The 16,022-nt window shown below is 38.5% G+C and overlaps 2 protein-coding genes across 2 annotated transcripts in view; both read left to right on the top strand.

Moving 5' to 3' along the window:
* Positions 1-1,581: 1,581 nt before the first annotated feature.
* LOC132184037 (probable metal-nicotianamine transporter YSL7) lies at positions 1,582-5,367 on the top strand. The gene is made up of 7 exons (XM_059597516.1): positions 1,582-2,040; positions 2,211-2,365; positions 2,517-2,614; positions 2,703-2,837; positions 2,995-3,184; positions 3,264-3,294; positions 4,133-5,367. Exons 1-7 carry the CDS (start codon positions 1,644-1,646, stop codon positions 5,218-5,220), a joined length of 2,094 nt encoding a protein of 697 aa, XP_059453499.1. The 5' UTR covers positions 1,582-1,643; the 3' UTR covers positions 5,221-5,367.
* A 3,777-nt stretch (positions 5,368-9,144) lies between these two features.
* The window catches only part of LOC132185230 (probable metal-nicotianamine transporter YSL5), an 8,630-nt gene continuing 1,752 nt past the window's right edge, over positions 9,145-16,022 (top strand). Inside the window, exon 1 of the mRNA XM_059599030.1 lies at positions 9,145-9,280. Within this exon, the coding sequence (XP_059455013.1) occupies positions 9,145-9,280 (136 nt within the window). The remainder of the gene's footprint in view (positions 9,281-16,022) is intronic.

Below are 16,022 nucleotides of genomic sequence, written 5' to 3'. Positions count from 1 at the left end.
ATGAAAAAGTATTGAACAGCGCCTTCAGCTATTACAATATCATAATGACTTTATCTATAAATGAGAGTGCATTGTTTGCTAGCATATGAACCGCTCTGTTCGCCTCCCTTCTTACATGATATACTCCTCACTGTTGAAAACAATTCAATATAATACGGGCATTGTCGATTACTTAGCCATAGTGACACCAATTTTTGTCATTCTTTCTTAATGCTTGCACCAAGCATCTCTCCGTAGGCACAAACAGAGGAAAATAGTGAAGAAATTCATAAGTCTAACTCATTTCGTAAAACCGGTTCTATAAAAAATAGTTGTACATTCCTTAACATGTCTAAGGTCTTATTCACAGGCAATGTGAAATTATTTCTCAACATCCTCCCTCACATCCAAGTCGGTATTTTTCTTGGTCCTTGTCACATGGTAAGTAGTGTAGGCCTCATTCGTCATATGGTAGGCTCAAATAGCATGAAGAAATTCATGGGCCCAACTCATCTCATAAAACCGGTTCTATAAAAGACGGTTGCTCATTTCTTATAAACATGCCCAAGGTCTTGTTCACAGGCAATGTGAGATTATTTCTCAACAAATAGGAGATGAGGATTCGAACAAATTACCTTAACTTCACAAAGCGTAATATCCAGCCAATAAAACTATCCCTTAAAGACCACACCATTGTATCTTACCTTCATTCTTATACATAGATTAAGTTTTAGTGTTAACTTGTTAAAAAATTAAAGGACCAAAATTTCATCCAAACCAGTTTGAAGGAAATTTTTTCCTACTGACTTTGATAAGTGTTAAGTATCATATCCCTCATTTTTTTTAATATTTTTAATAGCTATTTATTGTTATTATATTAACCTAAGAACCCAAACAATAATATTTGAGAAATCTAAAGATGTTGAATAATACTTGTCACTTATTAAAGTAAGTTCAATAAAATTTCTTCTAAACTAATTTAAAGGAAATTTGTGTCCAAAAATAAATAAATCAAATTTAACTCTACTCGACTAGATTGGATTACCGTAGTATTCATCACTTATCCATCACTCCTTCGGTCCTTCCACGCCTTGATTTGAGAGGTAATACGCAATTTCTAGCCTCTTTCGTGGGAATAGAAAAATCCCATTATAAATATAAGGGGAAACTTCACTAAGGACCCTCAAACTTCTACCTGTTTTGAAATACCTCCCTGAACTTCAAAATCTCTCAATTTAGTCCTCTGAACTTTTAATTGCTCTCAATTTGGACCGTTCCGTTAATTTTAGCCCTTAAAAATTCAAAAAAGACCAAAATATCCCTGATTTTTTTAAAAAAAAAATAAAAAAACTTTTAAAAGTTGAAATTTTATACAAAAGTCAGGGGTATAAATGTCATGTGACGTTTAAAATCCGACGGAGGGGTCCAAATTGAAAGCAATTGAAAGTTCAGAAGACTAAATTGAGAGATTTTGAAGTTCATGAAGGGTATTTCAAAAAGGGTGAAAGTTTGAGGGTCCTTAGTGAAGTTTCCCCTATATATATATATATATATATATAAAGCACCCACCAAAATATTCTCTCACTCAATAGAGATTCACTTTCAGACTCCCCAATTTTCCAACTCCATAACCCATTTTCTCGGAAAACAGAAAGAGAAAAAAGATGCCTCAAAATGGGAGGGAGGAGAACGGTTACGACCCGGAAGATGATAGAAATGTTAACCACGACAACGGGAAGGACAAAGAATTGGGAGAGTTGTCGGTGGAGAGGCTGTTCGAGAACCAAGAGGTGCCGTCGTGGAGGAAGCAGCTGACGGTGAGAGCCTTCGTGGTGAGCTTTGTGCTGAGCATACTCTTTAGCTTCATAGTGATGAAGCTCAACCTCACCATCGGTATCATTCCTTCGCTCAACGTCTCCGCCGGTCTATTGGGGTTCTTCTTCGTGAAGACGTGGACCAAATTGCTTCGGAAGTCCGGCTTGTTGAAGCAGCCCTTCACCAGGCAGGAAAACACCGTCATCCAGACCTGCGTTGTCGCCTCCTCCGGCATCGCCTTCAGTGGTATGTGATAACCCCTTTTATTTGTCTTCTTGTTCAAAAACATGTTAGTTTAATTGTCGAAAAATCTGGAAACCAGGATGAAGGAGATAGTTTAAAATTGTTGCACAAATTTCATGTTTCTCAAACTGGTAGACTGAAAATTCCATCTTTTAATTGATTTCTATTAACAGGAGGTTTTGGAAGTTATCTGTTTGGAATGAGTGAACGCATTGCCAAACAATCAACAAACACTCATGATTTCAAAAACCCATCATTAGTATGGATAATCGGCTTTCTCTTTGTTGTCAGCTTTCTTGGACTCTTCTCGGTGGTGCCTCTCCGAAAGGTATAGCATTTGAGAAATCTTGGGCATTTATTAGATTTAAAAAATAAATAAATGAATAAAAACGGAAAAAAAAAGGTTTATCGAACACAAGGAAATTAACGTGGTCATAGTGCTCTTTTTCTCCAATGATGTGTTTGATGTTTGGTGTCAGATTATGGTCATAGACTTCAGACTCACATATCCAAGTGGTACTGCAACCGCTTATCTTATCAACAGCTTCCACACTCCTCAAGGAGCCAAACTAGCAAAGTAACGTATCTAACACTTAATGGTTTCTAGTTAAATGGGACCGTATGAAAATTTAGAATATCTTTTCTTTTTTATTCTATTTTTCCAGGAAGCAAGTGAGAGAGTTGGGCAAGTTTTTCAGCTTCAGCTTTTTATGGGGTTTCTTCCAATGGTTCTATACTGCTGGAGACGATTGTGGATTTGCAAGCTTCCCTTCATTAGGGCTCAAAGCATATAAATACAAGTACATATATAATTATCCTTCAGTTTGCTCTTAATAAAATTTCAGTTTACTTTATGCAAAGAAGAATTTTCATTTGGTAAAAATTTTGCTTCACCTTAGCCTTGTTCTCACTTATTGATCATGTTGTGCCTATTACGAAATCTTGATTGTTCTGCAGATTTTATTTTGATTTCTCAGCAACATATGTTGGAGTTGGAATGATTTGTCCCTATATCATAAATATATCAGTGCTGGTTGGAGGGATTCTTTCTTGGGGTCTGATGTGGCCTCTCATAGAAAAAAGAAAGGGTGATTGGTATTCTGCAGGCCTGCCAGAAACCAGTCTCCATGGTCTTCAAGGTTACAGGGTAAGTTCCCACCTATATTTTCATCCATCAAGAAGGCTTTTCTGTTTGTTGAAAACTTTAATTTGTATTCTTTATTCAGGTATTTATCGCCATAGCCATGATCCTAGGTGATGGTCTGATGCGAACCTCAATCGACACGCTTTGAGACCCAACAACAATATTGGAATACGGACCCAAGAAAGCTAAAATGCAGATTTTGATAGAAAACCTTGACCCAACGTTTATAAATGAAACGCGAACCAAAGGTATAAAGTAACAACCATCGACCCAATGATTATAATTGAATCACGAACCAAAGGTATAAGGAAACAACCATTGACCCAACGTTTATAAATGAAACGCGAACCGAAGGTATATAAGTTTGAACGCCACAAGGAAGAATCCCTGATAAGTTCACAAGTTCTTTGAAGAACCAAAAGAAGGCGCAAGCCTCACATTTTTTCTAATTTTCATTCATGATCCTCTCATTACAAAGAGTGCATGCTATTTATAGAGCATGGCTGAAAATAAGAGTACCTGCCTAGTATGGAAAGGAAATTAAATTGGTTTACAACATTGGAAACTAAATAAAGTAAAAAAGGGCTAACTAATAAAAGCCTAAAATTAAGGTTGATTTAAGTCAATCAACCAATTAATTGGCATGTAATTGGGCAAGTGAATCATCCAATTAATTGGTATATAATTTGATAGTCAATCAGCCATAATCAACCATTAATCCATGCCATTGCTAAGGAAATTTTGTGCAATCTGCTCCATGAATAGCTTGGATCAAATTTATTATGCCTTCATCTCCCTTTGGGCCAAGCTTGGAATGCCCCATTTTAGAATCAGCCCAAATCTCTTGAATCAGCCCATTAAGTGCTTCTTTGATTTCTTGCATCTTGCTCTTAATATAGGCCCAACTGGAACATCCAATGGATTCTTTAATGGTGCTTGTTGATTCTCATCATGGTCTATATAACTTCGTCAAGGTTCTAAGTCTAACCATCATAGGTTTGTCTCATCAGTTTCGGCAAAAAGATGTGAGCTCTGATCTTCCCACTGCAGGCCATTCTTCTGATCATGTGAGCTCTCAGGTTTCATATGATGACAAGCGCCGAACCCAACTCTTTCTCAAAGATCAAATTCCAGCATGGTTTTCCATTGGAGGTTATGTTGCTATAGCTGCTGCCATCTCTACAGCCACTCTTCCACATATCTTTCACCAGCTCAAATGGTATTACATATTGGTCATGTACATATTTGCACCCATATTGGCTTTCTGCAATGCATATGGTGCTGGGCTCACTGATTGGTCCCTAGCATCCACGTATGGAAAGCTTGCCATCTTTATCATTGGAGCATGGGCTGGTGCCTCTCATGGTGGAGTTCTTGCAGGGCTAGCAGCTTGTGGGGTTATGATGAACATTGTCTCAACAGCCTCTGACCTAATGCAGGACTTTAAGACTGGCTACTTGACACTTGCATCACCCCGTTCCATATTTGTGAGCCAACTAATTGGCACAGCAATGGGTTGCATAATTTCCCCTTGTGTCTTTTGGCTCTTTTACAAGGCCTTTGATGACATTGGGCAACCTGGAAGTCAATATCCTGCCCCGAATGCTGTTGTGTTCCGTAACATGGCTTTGCTGGGAGTAGAGGGCTTCTCAAGTCTACCAAGGAAATGCCTTCTACTCTGTTATGTGTTTTTTGGTGCAGCCATTTTGATAAATTTTATTAGAGATTTAGCGGGTAAGAAGTGGCGACAGTTCATTCCACTTCCAATGGCTATGGCAATACCTTTGTATATAGGATCATATTTCGCCATTGATATGTGTGTTGGAAGCTTAATATTGTTCGTGTGGGAGAAAATAAACAAGGCCAAGGCAGATGCTTTTGGGCCTGCAGTAGCTTCTGGTTTGATATGTGGAGATGGGATATGGACTTTGCCTGCTTCTATCCTTGCTCTAGCTGGGGTTAAGCCACCAATCTGCATGAAGTTTTTGTCACGAGGGACAAATAGTAGGGTGGATAATTTTTTAACACCACAGGGCTAAATGTGATAAATGAATGTGACGTCTTTAAAGCAATTAAGTTTTTAGCATGTAATATAAGGGTTAGGGTTTTGTCAGTTTATTTATTTAAGTGAACATTTGTACTCCTATTAAAAGCAGATGATAATTAATGAAAAAATTTGTTTGTTTTGGATGTGACTTCCGTTATCTGTTAGTGGTGAGACTCCGCCAACACCAACTTATGATGAGTTAATCCATCATGTATGTGATGATGATGAGAGGATGCACTTGATTTTCAAATAGCATGATTGAATGGTCATTCGTGTTTTGGATGGATGCCAAAGAATGATCTGAAGCCAATGCAAAAGCTATATATCATTATCGGAGTTAGAGTCTTCAATGGGCATTTTTCTTAAAGGATTTACAACCATTGTGTTTAATGGTTACACTTATTTTTACACTGAAGTGTAAGTGCCTATTGAAGTGTAGAAAAATTTGTAGCTTTCACCGGCTAAAAGACAAAAGTTCTTACAAGAGTCTTGGTCGATGGTTATTAGAGGCAGTAGGGTTTGCAAACCATTGCCTTGTCGACCCCTCAAGAATCAGGGGGAAGGCTCGATAGGCCATTTCACCTGGTTCCCATAGAGGATTTTGTGAGCCCTATATGTTTCGATCGAGGTACTCGGCTAGATCCTTCAACCCATTATACAGCTTCATATAGGGGACTTTAAACCTTTTGGGTAACAAAAAGTTTATTAGTCGGTAAGTAAATGGCAGTTCGTACTTTGCAACATCGTATCCAATGTTGATTGCTTTCCCTTCATCTTCCATGCCATCTCATATTTAGATGCAAGTCATCCACCATGACATACTTTTGATGCAGTTTTCCGATTGGTGAACACCAATGAGAGATATTTTGCAAAGCTGATAATAGTAAGCATAAGAGCTTGTCGCTCTGATGCTTAAGTCAATAATAGATTTTCAAGGAAGAGCATGTTAAGGAACCAACAGAGTCTGTTTTTGATTCAATCTTTGAATCTAAACATATCCAAACCACTCTCTAGCATTATCTCTAGCATTATCCTTATCTCTAGCATTATCTTTAGCATTATCCTTATCTCTAGCATTATCCTTATAGTTGTTTTTATCTCTTCCCTTTTAGTGTTCTAGTTGTATTTGTTCTACTTGTTTGTATTGTATTATTTCTCCTAGCTTGTATCAAGTTTGGGTTTGTCAAACTTTATTACAATTGTAACTCTTTGCCTATATATACAATGAGAACGAAGCTGAGACTTCATTCCGCCAAAAGCAAGTTTATCTGCTTTCTTTCATTGGTATTAGAGCCACACGGTTCATACCCCTCTTAATAAGATCCTTGACCCTCCTCAAATTTTGGGCTTTCTCTACCACTTCTCCTTCTTCGGCAGAATCACTTCTTCTCCATGCAAATTCACAGCTCTCCTTGCTGTCCTCAGAAACCTTGCTCACTGCCGTAAACCAAAATTGCTGCACCCTTGCTCACTGCCGTGTCCCTCCTGCTGCACTCATGACGCAATCCAGCGACACTGCCGCTTTATCCTTCATGATGCCCAACTTTGCACATCTTTGTCAATCCAAGCTCGATGACAGCAACTATCTCGGATGGGTCTTTCAAGTTGAGCCCATCCTCAAAACCAATAGCTTGATGGGCATTGTTGATGGCTCCAAGCCATGCCCACCAAAGCTTATTCCATCTTCTCCGGACAAAACTACCTCTAATGTCTCAAATCGATAATATATTCTCTAGGGAAAGAAAGACCAATGTATTCTCAATTGGTTCATTGCAACTCTAACTGCTCCACTTGTGCCTTCTATCTATGAGCGTAAAACCTCCAATAAAGTATGGAACACCCTTGCCACTTGTTATGCTTCTCCATCAAGGTCTCACGTCACTCAATTGAGACGCCAACTTCAGACTCTCAGACAAGGTAACAATCCATGTGTTACTTTTATTTGTAGTGCAAAATTACTAGCAGACCAACTAACTATCGCCGGCAGCCCCATCACCGATGATGACTGATGTACAAATTTAATTATATTCACAAGCGCACGAGTTGTTTGCAATAAAGTGTGTGCAAGTGAGAGGTCGAACCACAAGGAGTTGTGTTGCAAAAACCAATTTTCTAATTTAAATTAACCCTATTTCAACCTAGTTCCAAATTTCATAGTTCTATCGTGCAAAAACATAAACTAAACTAAATGATTTGAAAACAATTAATGGAAAAGTACTAAGGTTATTCGAATCCGCCTCGACAAATCAAACAACATGTTCTTACATTTTATGCATATAATAGACAACCAAAAAGTTTATACAATGTTCAAAAGTCGTAAACACGCATATTAAATCATTCGATGAATCCATCCATTAAAAGAATCACAACAAATATTTAATTGAGATCAAATCATCCACTATATCCGTAGATCACAATGGATGTTAGGCTCAATCTAATCATTCAATATACCCCTAGATGAAACACAACGAATATAAAATTTAGCATGAATGAAAGAACAACATTCAATCAAATGAGATTAATCAAACAATTGAATTGACTTTGAACAACAATGTAATTAAAAATCACATTGTATACATAAAATGACTAGAACATGAATGTTTATCAATGACGAGGCTTCATCTTCAACCTTAGTTGAAGGTTTTAGCCTCTCATGATAACAAAAACAATAACAAATTGAATTGCCATCATGAAAAACATAAAACTTACAATAGAATTGGAGTTCAAAGCTCCAAAAACCCAGAAAACACAAATTTTGACAAAGTACGGTGCCCTCGGCGCGTCTCCGTATGTTTACAATAGAAAAAAAAATGATATTTATAAGCTAATTTTAGGGTTTCAATGCTGCCAGGTTGGACGAGTGCGCTCGATTGCACTCGAGGTGCGCTCGATCGCACTCGTGCATCACTTTCCACTTTCGAGGATGCATGTGCGCACGATCTCACTAAATGTGCGGTCAAGCGCACTACCTTCGGAATTAGCCAACTCTTGTGATCGCTTGGATTATATTTTATAGTCTCGAGGGTAGTCAACGTGTCAGCCATTCTTCTCCCATTAGACTTGTAAATCCTAACATGACTTTGTAGATCTTTGAGTTAGCTTTCCAATGACACTAACATCACTTCAATTCGAGCTCTACAACTCTAGATATGTCCTTTTTAGTGGGACTTGTTGAGTGCGAATAATCGCTTGATCCAAATTTGCTGCCAATGCTCCCCAAAGTGTCTTATACCCCAGAATTGATGGAATGAGTTGCATTTTTCCCTTAGCAACCTACAAAACACTAAAACACCAAAACTAACCAAAACATCAAAAAATAACATAGCTAAAGGCTTAGCAAATGCAAATGAAGGGGTCCAAATATGCAAAATTTGGCACTCATCAATGACCTTGTATCCTACATCATAGGTGGATTAAGCTCCACCTACAATTCTTTTGTCATGACCTACTCCATGATAACAAAGAATGCCACTATGTCTCTTGAAGAATTTCAGTCTGAATTACTTGGACACGACCAACGCCTTGAACATCAAGCTACCACTGTCGAACCACAACCCTATGCCATGACTGCTTAGAAGCCAAGTTACAAGTAGAGATTCAACAACAATCAAAGGAAAACTTTCTCCAATTACAGAAATTCCTATCCCTCAAAGAAGACTTTCAACGGATCTCCTGGTATACTCCCAACCCTTGCTTCTCCCAAGGAAAAACTATTACTGGAAGCTCCAGCAACTACACTCCAAGAATAAATTCTCCCAGTAACTAGACTCAAAGGAGAAATTCTCAACTTGGTATCCTCTCATCCAACAAACCTCATTGTCAGATATGTGGCCGCTCCAATCATCAAGCATTGGACTGCTTTCATCGCATGGATTATGCCTTCCAAGGATGACATCCACCATCTAAGCTTGTTGCAATGGTTTCCCAATCCAACGATCTACAAGATGAAGATGAATGGCTTGCTGACAGTGGAGCCAATACTCACGTCACTATTGACTTGGAGAATCTAACTCTGCAGCAACCATATCAAGGTGATGAGACAGTAGCAATAGGTAATGGTAGTGGACTTGGTATCTCCCACACTAGATCTTCCTCTTTTCTTAGCTCAAATCAACTCCTACATCTCAAAAATATCTTACATTGTCCTGATGCTACAACAAATTTACTTTCAATTAGTCAACTTTGCCATGACAATAATTGCCATTTTAAACGAACTGATACCTATTCTTGATTAAGTACAACCTCACAAGGAGGATCCTCCTGCAAGGGGCAAGTGAAGATGGTCTGTACCCATTAAGGCTACAACATTTCACCAGAAATAAAGTAAGAGCATTTAATACACAAATTTGGATCAAGGTGTCTTCTTTAGTTTGGCACAACTGCGTAGGGCATCCAAGTCATCAAATCTCACAGCATCTTCTTCACAACTATTATCTTCTAGTGTCTTTAGTTAAGTCCAGCAGTCTATTTATGTTTCATGTCAATTAGGAAGGAGCAAAAAGTTGCCATTCGTTGAGTCTAGTCGTGTCACCACTTCTCCATTGGAGCTTATTCATAGTGATGTATGGATTCTCCTTTATCTTCAATCAATGGAAGCAAATGCTATGTTATTTTTATTGATGATTTCTCTAGATACACCTGGTTATTTTCTCTTAAACTCAAATTAGATGTCTTTGAAACCTTTGTTAAATTCAAGTGCTTGATAGAAAATCTATTTTCCCTTAAAGTCAAACAACTTCAAACAGATGGGGGTGGTGAGTACACCTCTCATAAATTTACTAAATTTCTATCAACACATGGTATTCTTCATCGAGTCACCTGTCCACATATATCTCAACAAAATGGAGTTTCAGAAAGAAAACATAGGCATATCATTGAATCTGGTCTTAGTCTTCTAACTCAATCCTACTTTTCTTCAAAATATTGGGTTGAAGTTGTCAGTACTACCGTGTATCTCATCAATAGATTGCCTACCCTAACTCTTCAAAATTCAAGTCCTTTCACCAAACTCTACAATAAGGAACTAGACTACACCTTTTTAAAAACTTTTGGTTGTGCTTGTTATCCGTTCTTAAGGCCCTATGCTAAACACAAATTGGAATTCAGAAGCAAACAATGCATCTTTCTTGGATACAGTACTCACCAAAAGGGTTACAAGTCTCTTGATCCCAGCTCTAATCGTGTATATGTCTCTAGACATGTTATTGTTGATGAATTGGTGTTTTCTGCACAGAATAGAGCAGCATCTTCATCCTCCAACGGATTAGATCCTTCCCTTACAAGTATTCTTCTTGTTCCTTTTATTTTTACTCTGTGAATAATTTTGACTCTATTACTGTTCACACCTCATCCCCAATCACCTTGCATTCCCCAACACAAGTACCTGTCCTAAACACTCTTGCTTCCCCTCTCTCCTCAAGGCCTTCCTCTTCACCAACATCTGAACCCTCTACTCCCTTGACTACCCCTACTACCGAATTGCTACCACCTAACCCTGAGCCTATCCTAACCTAGATCAATCCCTACTTCAGCTTTTACATGCATTTACTGAGCCAGCCTCTCCTCATATTGTCACAAGATCTATGACTGGAAACTCCAAACCAAAGTCTTTTCCCAACTATTAGTTATTCCTATCCTTAAAATCAACCAAGCATCCACTAAAATCCTTTCATGCCACACCATTGCCTTATGTCCCTACTACATTTGCTCAGGCTGTCTCTAACCCTAAATGGTTTGCTGCATCGGAAAGTGAATTTCAAGCTTTGGCTAATAATGGTACTTGGTCTCTCTGCCCTAGACCACCACATTGAAACATCATCAAAAACAAGTGGGCTTTTAGGCTAAAGGAAAAATTAGATGGCACTATTGAAAGATACAAGGCAAGACTAGTGGCTAAGGGTTTTCAACAAAGAGATGGTATTGACTACATTGAAACTTTCAGTCTAGTTATCAAACCAGCCACTATACGGATCCTATTGTCCTTAGCAATCCACTACAATTGGCCCCTTAAACAATTGGATGTCTCCAATGCTTTCCTTCATGGTCACTTAAATGAAGAAGTCCTTATGGAGCAGCCTACTGGTTTTATTGATGCAGCTTTTCCAGATCATGTATGTAAGCTCAAGAAGGCTCTCTATGGTCTAAAGCAAGCCCCAAGAGCCTAGTTTCACATATTGTCACAAGCTCTTCTCCATCTTGGTTTTGTAGGATCCCTAGTAGACACCTCTCTTTTTATGCTTCATCAAGGTTCTGTTCAATTTTACATACCGATATATGTTGATGATATCATAGTAACAGGCACAGATTCATCTATCATGGAGTCTCTCATCCACGGCCTTCAAATGGAATTTAAGCTTAAAGATCTTGGTTGCTTTTTATACTGTAGTGACCTAAATAATTAACTAAGCTTAGGTAGCTTAGTTAGGGGAATAATTTGGGCTTTGGGTCACTAAGGACACTAGAAGGGTAATTTGGACTTTTGGACCGGACGTACGTTAGGGTTAATGGATGTACACTTCTGTTAGTAACTTGGACGTACGTTGGGGGGACCACAGTAGGTACGCTATGCAAATAGTACACGGACATACGCGGGACCAAACAAACGTACACTACTTTTGGAATACCCTTTGGATAATACTAAGACATACGAGGCAGCCTTTGGACCACAATGAAAATAGTACCAGGCGTACGCTAGGGTTTGCCGACGTTTGCTTCTTTTTTGAAGAGTTGGTAGAGCCCCTCAACTATAAATACCCCCGACCCCTTCAGTTTTTCACACCTCTCTCTTGCTCCCAGGCTGCGAGAAACCCCTTTGTGAGTGTTTTGTGAGATTGTGAGCGTTTGATGCTAACGAAAGGGAAGTTCTTGAAGTTTCGCTTCAAGAGCCTAGCTCGTTTTTACGTCGTTATGCTGCTTAAACATTGTCTTAGTTGTTGTTTGAGTTGTTAGTTTAGCTTTAGCTTTGGTTATGCTTTAAATCTTGTTAGAATGGCGTTGTCTTGACTTTGCATGATTTTGTTTGCTTGGAGACGTTGTTTTGAGTTAGGAGACCTTAGGAAGCCCTTTGATAGCCTTAGAATTTGGTTATGGAGAATAGGAGGACGAGTGGACAAAATGAGGTTCTCCCAAAAAAATCAAAGCGGACGTACAGTCCCGATCCCAGACGTACAGTTCAGAGTGTGACAGAAAACTTTATTTTAACCAGCTGTCCGATAGCTCCTATTTTCTTGTTTTAGAGTCGTTTTGATAGAAATAAAACTAATATAAGGTTTTCCATAGATTTGGAGAACCCGGATCATTTGGAATACTCTGAGACATTATATGACCCAGGTGAGTCTTAACTCACATAATGCTCATTGTTGTTTTCCATGCACTACACAACTATTTTGTGTACCAAAAACATGCATATTTGCAACTCTCAAATTTATACTTGATGCACATGAACTCTAGCATTTTGAGAAAAATGTTGTGCTGAATATGTTAAGAAAGTGTGACTTGTAAAAGCATGCGTGTAAAATACAGAGAAGATAATTTGTATTGTATGACATGGTACACCGGTACGTATGGTATAATGGACATGGACTTACTATACATTTTAGCTTTATGGTCAAATGTATGAGTGTTATGTGGGCTTTGGATCCAATGGTTTTGTGACCTGGTGCAGCCATTCCCAAATGGCTAGGTTACGACAGGACGAACATCATTAGCGGTGTGGGCCACCCACGGTCGGACTCGATTGTGCTACTAGTGTTATGTACATAGCGTACAATGGCTGGGGTACCGGCATTGTATTACAGGTCCCTCAAGACAGCACCAACCTTGCTGGGAATGGGTAATATCTCGGGTAGACCATACTGTTGAACTATAACTGTCACTCTATATCATATGCATATATCATATATCTATACCACATTTTTGATAAAAACTGTCATATGGAACTGTTTCTTGCCTTATGAAAATGGAGTTCATTACTAAACTGGCATAGACATTATTTGCGTTAATATTCACTAAGTCTTAGACTTGCCCCTTTTTTATTTATGTTTTCCCCTATCGTTATGAATATCTGCGCGGTTTAGCTACCCTAGAAGAGGATGCCGTTGGAGCCGACTTGGGTGATAGCTCAGGACTTGATTCGGGTCATTTTGAGGATATGGACCCAGTTTGATTGAAGTCTATGTAGAAGGATGGAGGAACTGCCAATGATGATATGATCAAGATTTTAATCTCGTTAGCCTTACTTAAGTTTAGATCTAGGATTTGATATGTTGATCTTTTGTTGGAACAATGTTATGACATTATGTCATGGTTTGTAATCCTATTTTGATGACGGTCTGATGACCGGCACCATTGATGGTTATCTTTATATTATGAGGATTTATATTTACTCTGGTACATGTTGTGTGGATGTTAAATTTATTGCTCTTTATTTCCTATAGTTTTCGAAAGTCTTCCGCTGAGATTTTCTCGTTTCAACGAGAAAGGTTGAAATCCTTGAGTCTTGTCCCGCGAGGAATAGGGCTAGGAGACGAACCATGGGGTCAATTACTAGTTAATTGATTTGCCCATCGGGGTCATTACACATACTTCCTAAGCATCCATGTCGTTCGTGACAAATATAGGTTACATCTAAATCAAGGAAAGTACATTATTGATTTACTTGATCGTGTGCAGATGCTTGGAACAAAGCCCTATGCCAAACCCTACACTTCAAGCAAGAAGCTCACCAAGCTTGATGGTGATCCCCTACCAGATCCCACAACCTATTTCCATATCATTGGAGCTCTACAATATTGCACACTTACAAGACCTGACATGGCATATACTGTCAACCAATTGTGCCAATTTCTCCATTGTACAACCAATGAACATATGAAGGCTGCTAAAATAGTCCTAAGGTACCTTTAAAGGCACACCAGATCATGGCATTCACTTCACTCCAGGTCCTTTTCAGCTTCAAGCATACTGTGATTCTGACTAGGCAGGGGATCCTCTAGATCGCAGATCCACCACAGGGTATTGTATTTTTTTCGGCTCCAACTTAGTGTCTTGGCATGCTAAGAAGCAGCCTGTTGTCTACAGAAGTTGAATATCATGTCATGGCCATCACAGCTGCTGAGCTCTCATGGCTTCGAATGCTACTCAAAGAATTGCAAGTTTCTCTCCATGATCCTCCTGTACTCTAGTGTGATAACATAGGAGCTATTGCCTTAGCTTCAAATCCCATCTACCATGCTCGTACCAAGCATATAGAATTTGACTATCACTTCATCCGTGAGAAAATTCTTCACAAAGATCTCAGTGCTTGCTACATTCCAACTCAAGACCAATGTGCTGATATCTTCACAAAGGGTTTTACCTCCTCTCGTTTTCTTTTCCGTAGAGACAAACTCATGGTCACTCCCTCTCCTATTCATTTGAGGGGGCCTGTTAAGGAACCAACAAAGTCTATTTTGGATTCACTCTTTGAATCCAAATAGATCCAAACCACTCTCTAGCATTATCCTTATAGTTCTCTACCATTATCCTTATCTCTAGCATTATCTCTAGTATTATCCTTATAGTTGTTTTTATCTCTTCCCTTTTAGTTTTCTAGTTGTATTTGTTCTACTTGTTTGTATTGTATTAGTTCTCCTAGTTTGTATCAAGTTTGGGTTTGTCAAACTTTATTACAATTGTAACTCTTTGCCTATATATACAATGAGAATGAAGCTAAGACTTCATTTTGCCAAAAGCAAGTTTATATGCTTTCTTTTAGAGAAAACATATGGAAAGCAAGTAAGAATTTTTTTTATCTAGAAGAGATCCACATACCTGGTTCAATTTCCCCCTTTTATCTCCCTTGAGGCTTACTCAGTTGAATTGTATTTGACCAATGAATCATAGCTGCAATTTGCACCCTTATATCATGGGATTCTTGGTTGATTACCAATACCCTTCCATCCAGAGATTTGGGATATCATAGGCAAAAATAGATTGATTTGAATCATATAATTAAGGCTGATACTGGCTTGTTGTGGAGACCTACTTGAATAGCTTCATGGGCCTTCTTGGTGGGGTTTATTCCAATGGACTCGTGTGACCTTCTCTGTATTAGTCCCAACTCCCAATACCTATTAAGTTTTGGTTTTCTTTCCCACCTAATTGTCACAAGTTTAGATGGTTTTTTTTTTTCTTCAAAAAAATAAAGATTGCAACATAAATGAGATATCCAAGATCATTTAATCTATAATGTTATTAGTAGACTGCTATCACTACAAAAAAATTGATATTTTCTGACGTGGCAAATAGTACATAATTTTTGCCACGTCAGAAAATATTTTCTGACGTGCTAAAAAATAGCACGTCAGAATTTTCGGACGCGCCAAATTTCTGACGCACCAAACTGGTGCGTCAGAATTTTCTGACTTGCCAAACTTGGTGCGTCAGAATTTTCTGACGCACCAAATTTCTGACGCACCAAGTTTGGCAAGTCAGAAAATTCTGACGCGCCGGTTTGGCGCGTCAGAAATTTCCGATGCTCTAAATATTGCACGTCAAAAAAAAAAAAAAAAAAGGCCGGAATTTTGAAAATTTTCCCTCTTCTTATTTTCCCTCCACTTTTTTCCTCTTTTTATTCTTCCCTCCTCATTTATTTTTCCCACACTCTCTCTCTCTCCTCTTCCTTCTCTCCATGGCAGATCGAAGAAATTAGGCAGAAGAAGGAGAACAAAAAGAAAAGGAGAAGAGAAGAAGAAAAAGAAAGGGAGAAGAGAAGAAGAAGAGAAGCAAAAAAAAAAAAAGATCTAGGAAGAAGAA

This window comes from Corylus avellana, chromosome ca6 (assembly GCF_901000735.1).
Source record: "Corylus avellana chromosome ca6, CavTom2PMs-1.0".
NCBI classification, from domain to species: Eukaryota; Viridiplantae; Streptophyta; class Magnoliopsida; order Fagales; family Betulaceae; genus Corylus; species Corylus avellana.
The sequence above is the reverse complement of the archived record's forward strand: the minus strand, read 5'-3'. Positions and strand labels throughout refer to the sequence as shown.

Coding starts and splice junctions, on each gene's coding strand:
- LOC132184037 (XM_059597516.1), top strand. CDS start 1,644: ATGCCTCAAAATGGGAGGGAGGAGAACGGTTACGACCCGGAAGATGAT. Junction 3,185..3,263: donor ATGGTCTTCAAGGTTACAGG/GTAAGTTCCCAC, acceptor TTCTTTATTCAG/GTATTTATCGCCATAGCCAT. Junction 3,295..4,132: donor CATAGCCATGATCCTAGGTG/ATGGTCTGATGC, acceptor TTGATTCTCATC/ATGGTCTATATAACTTCGTC.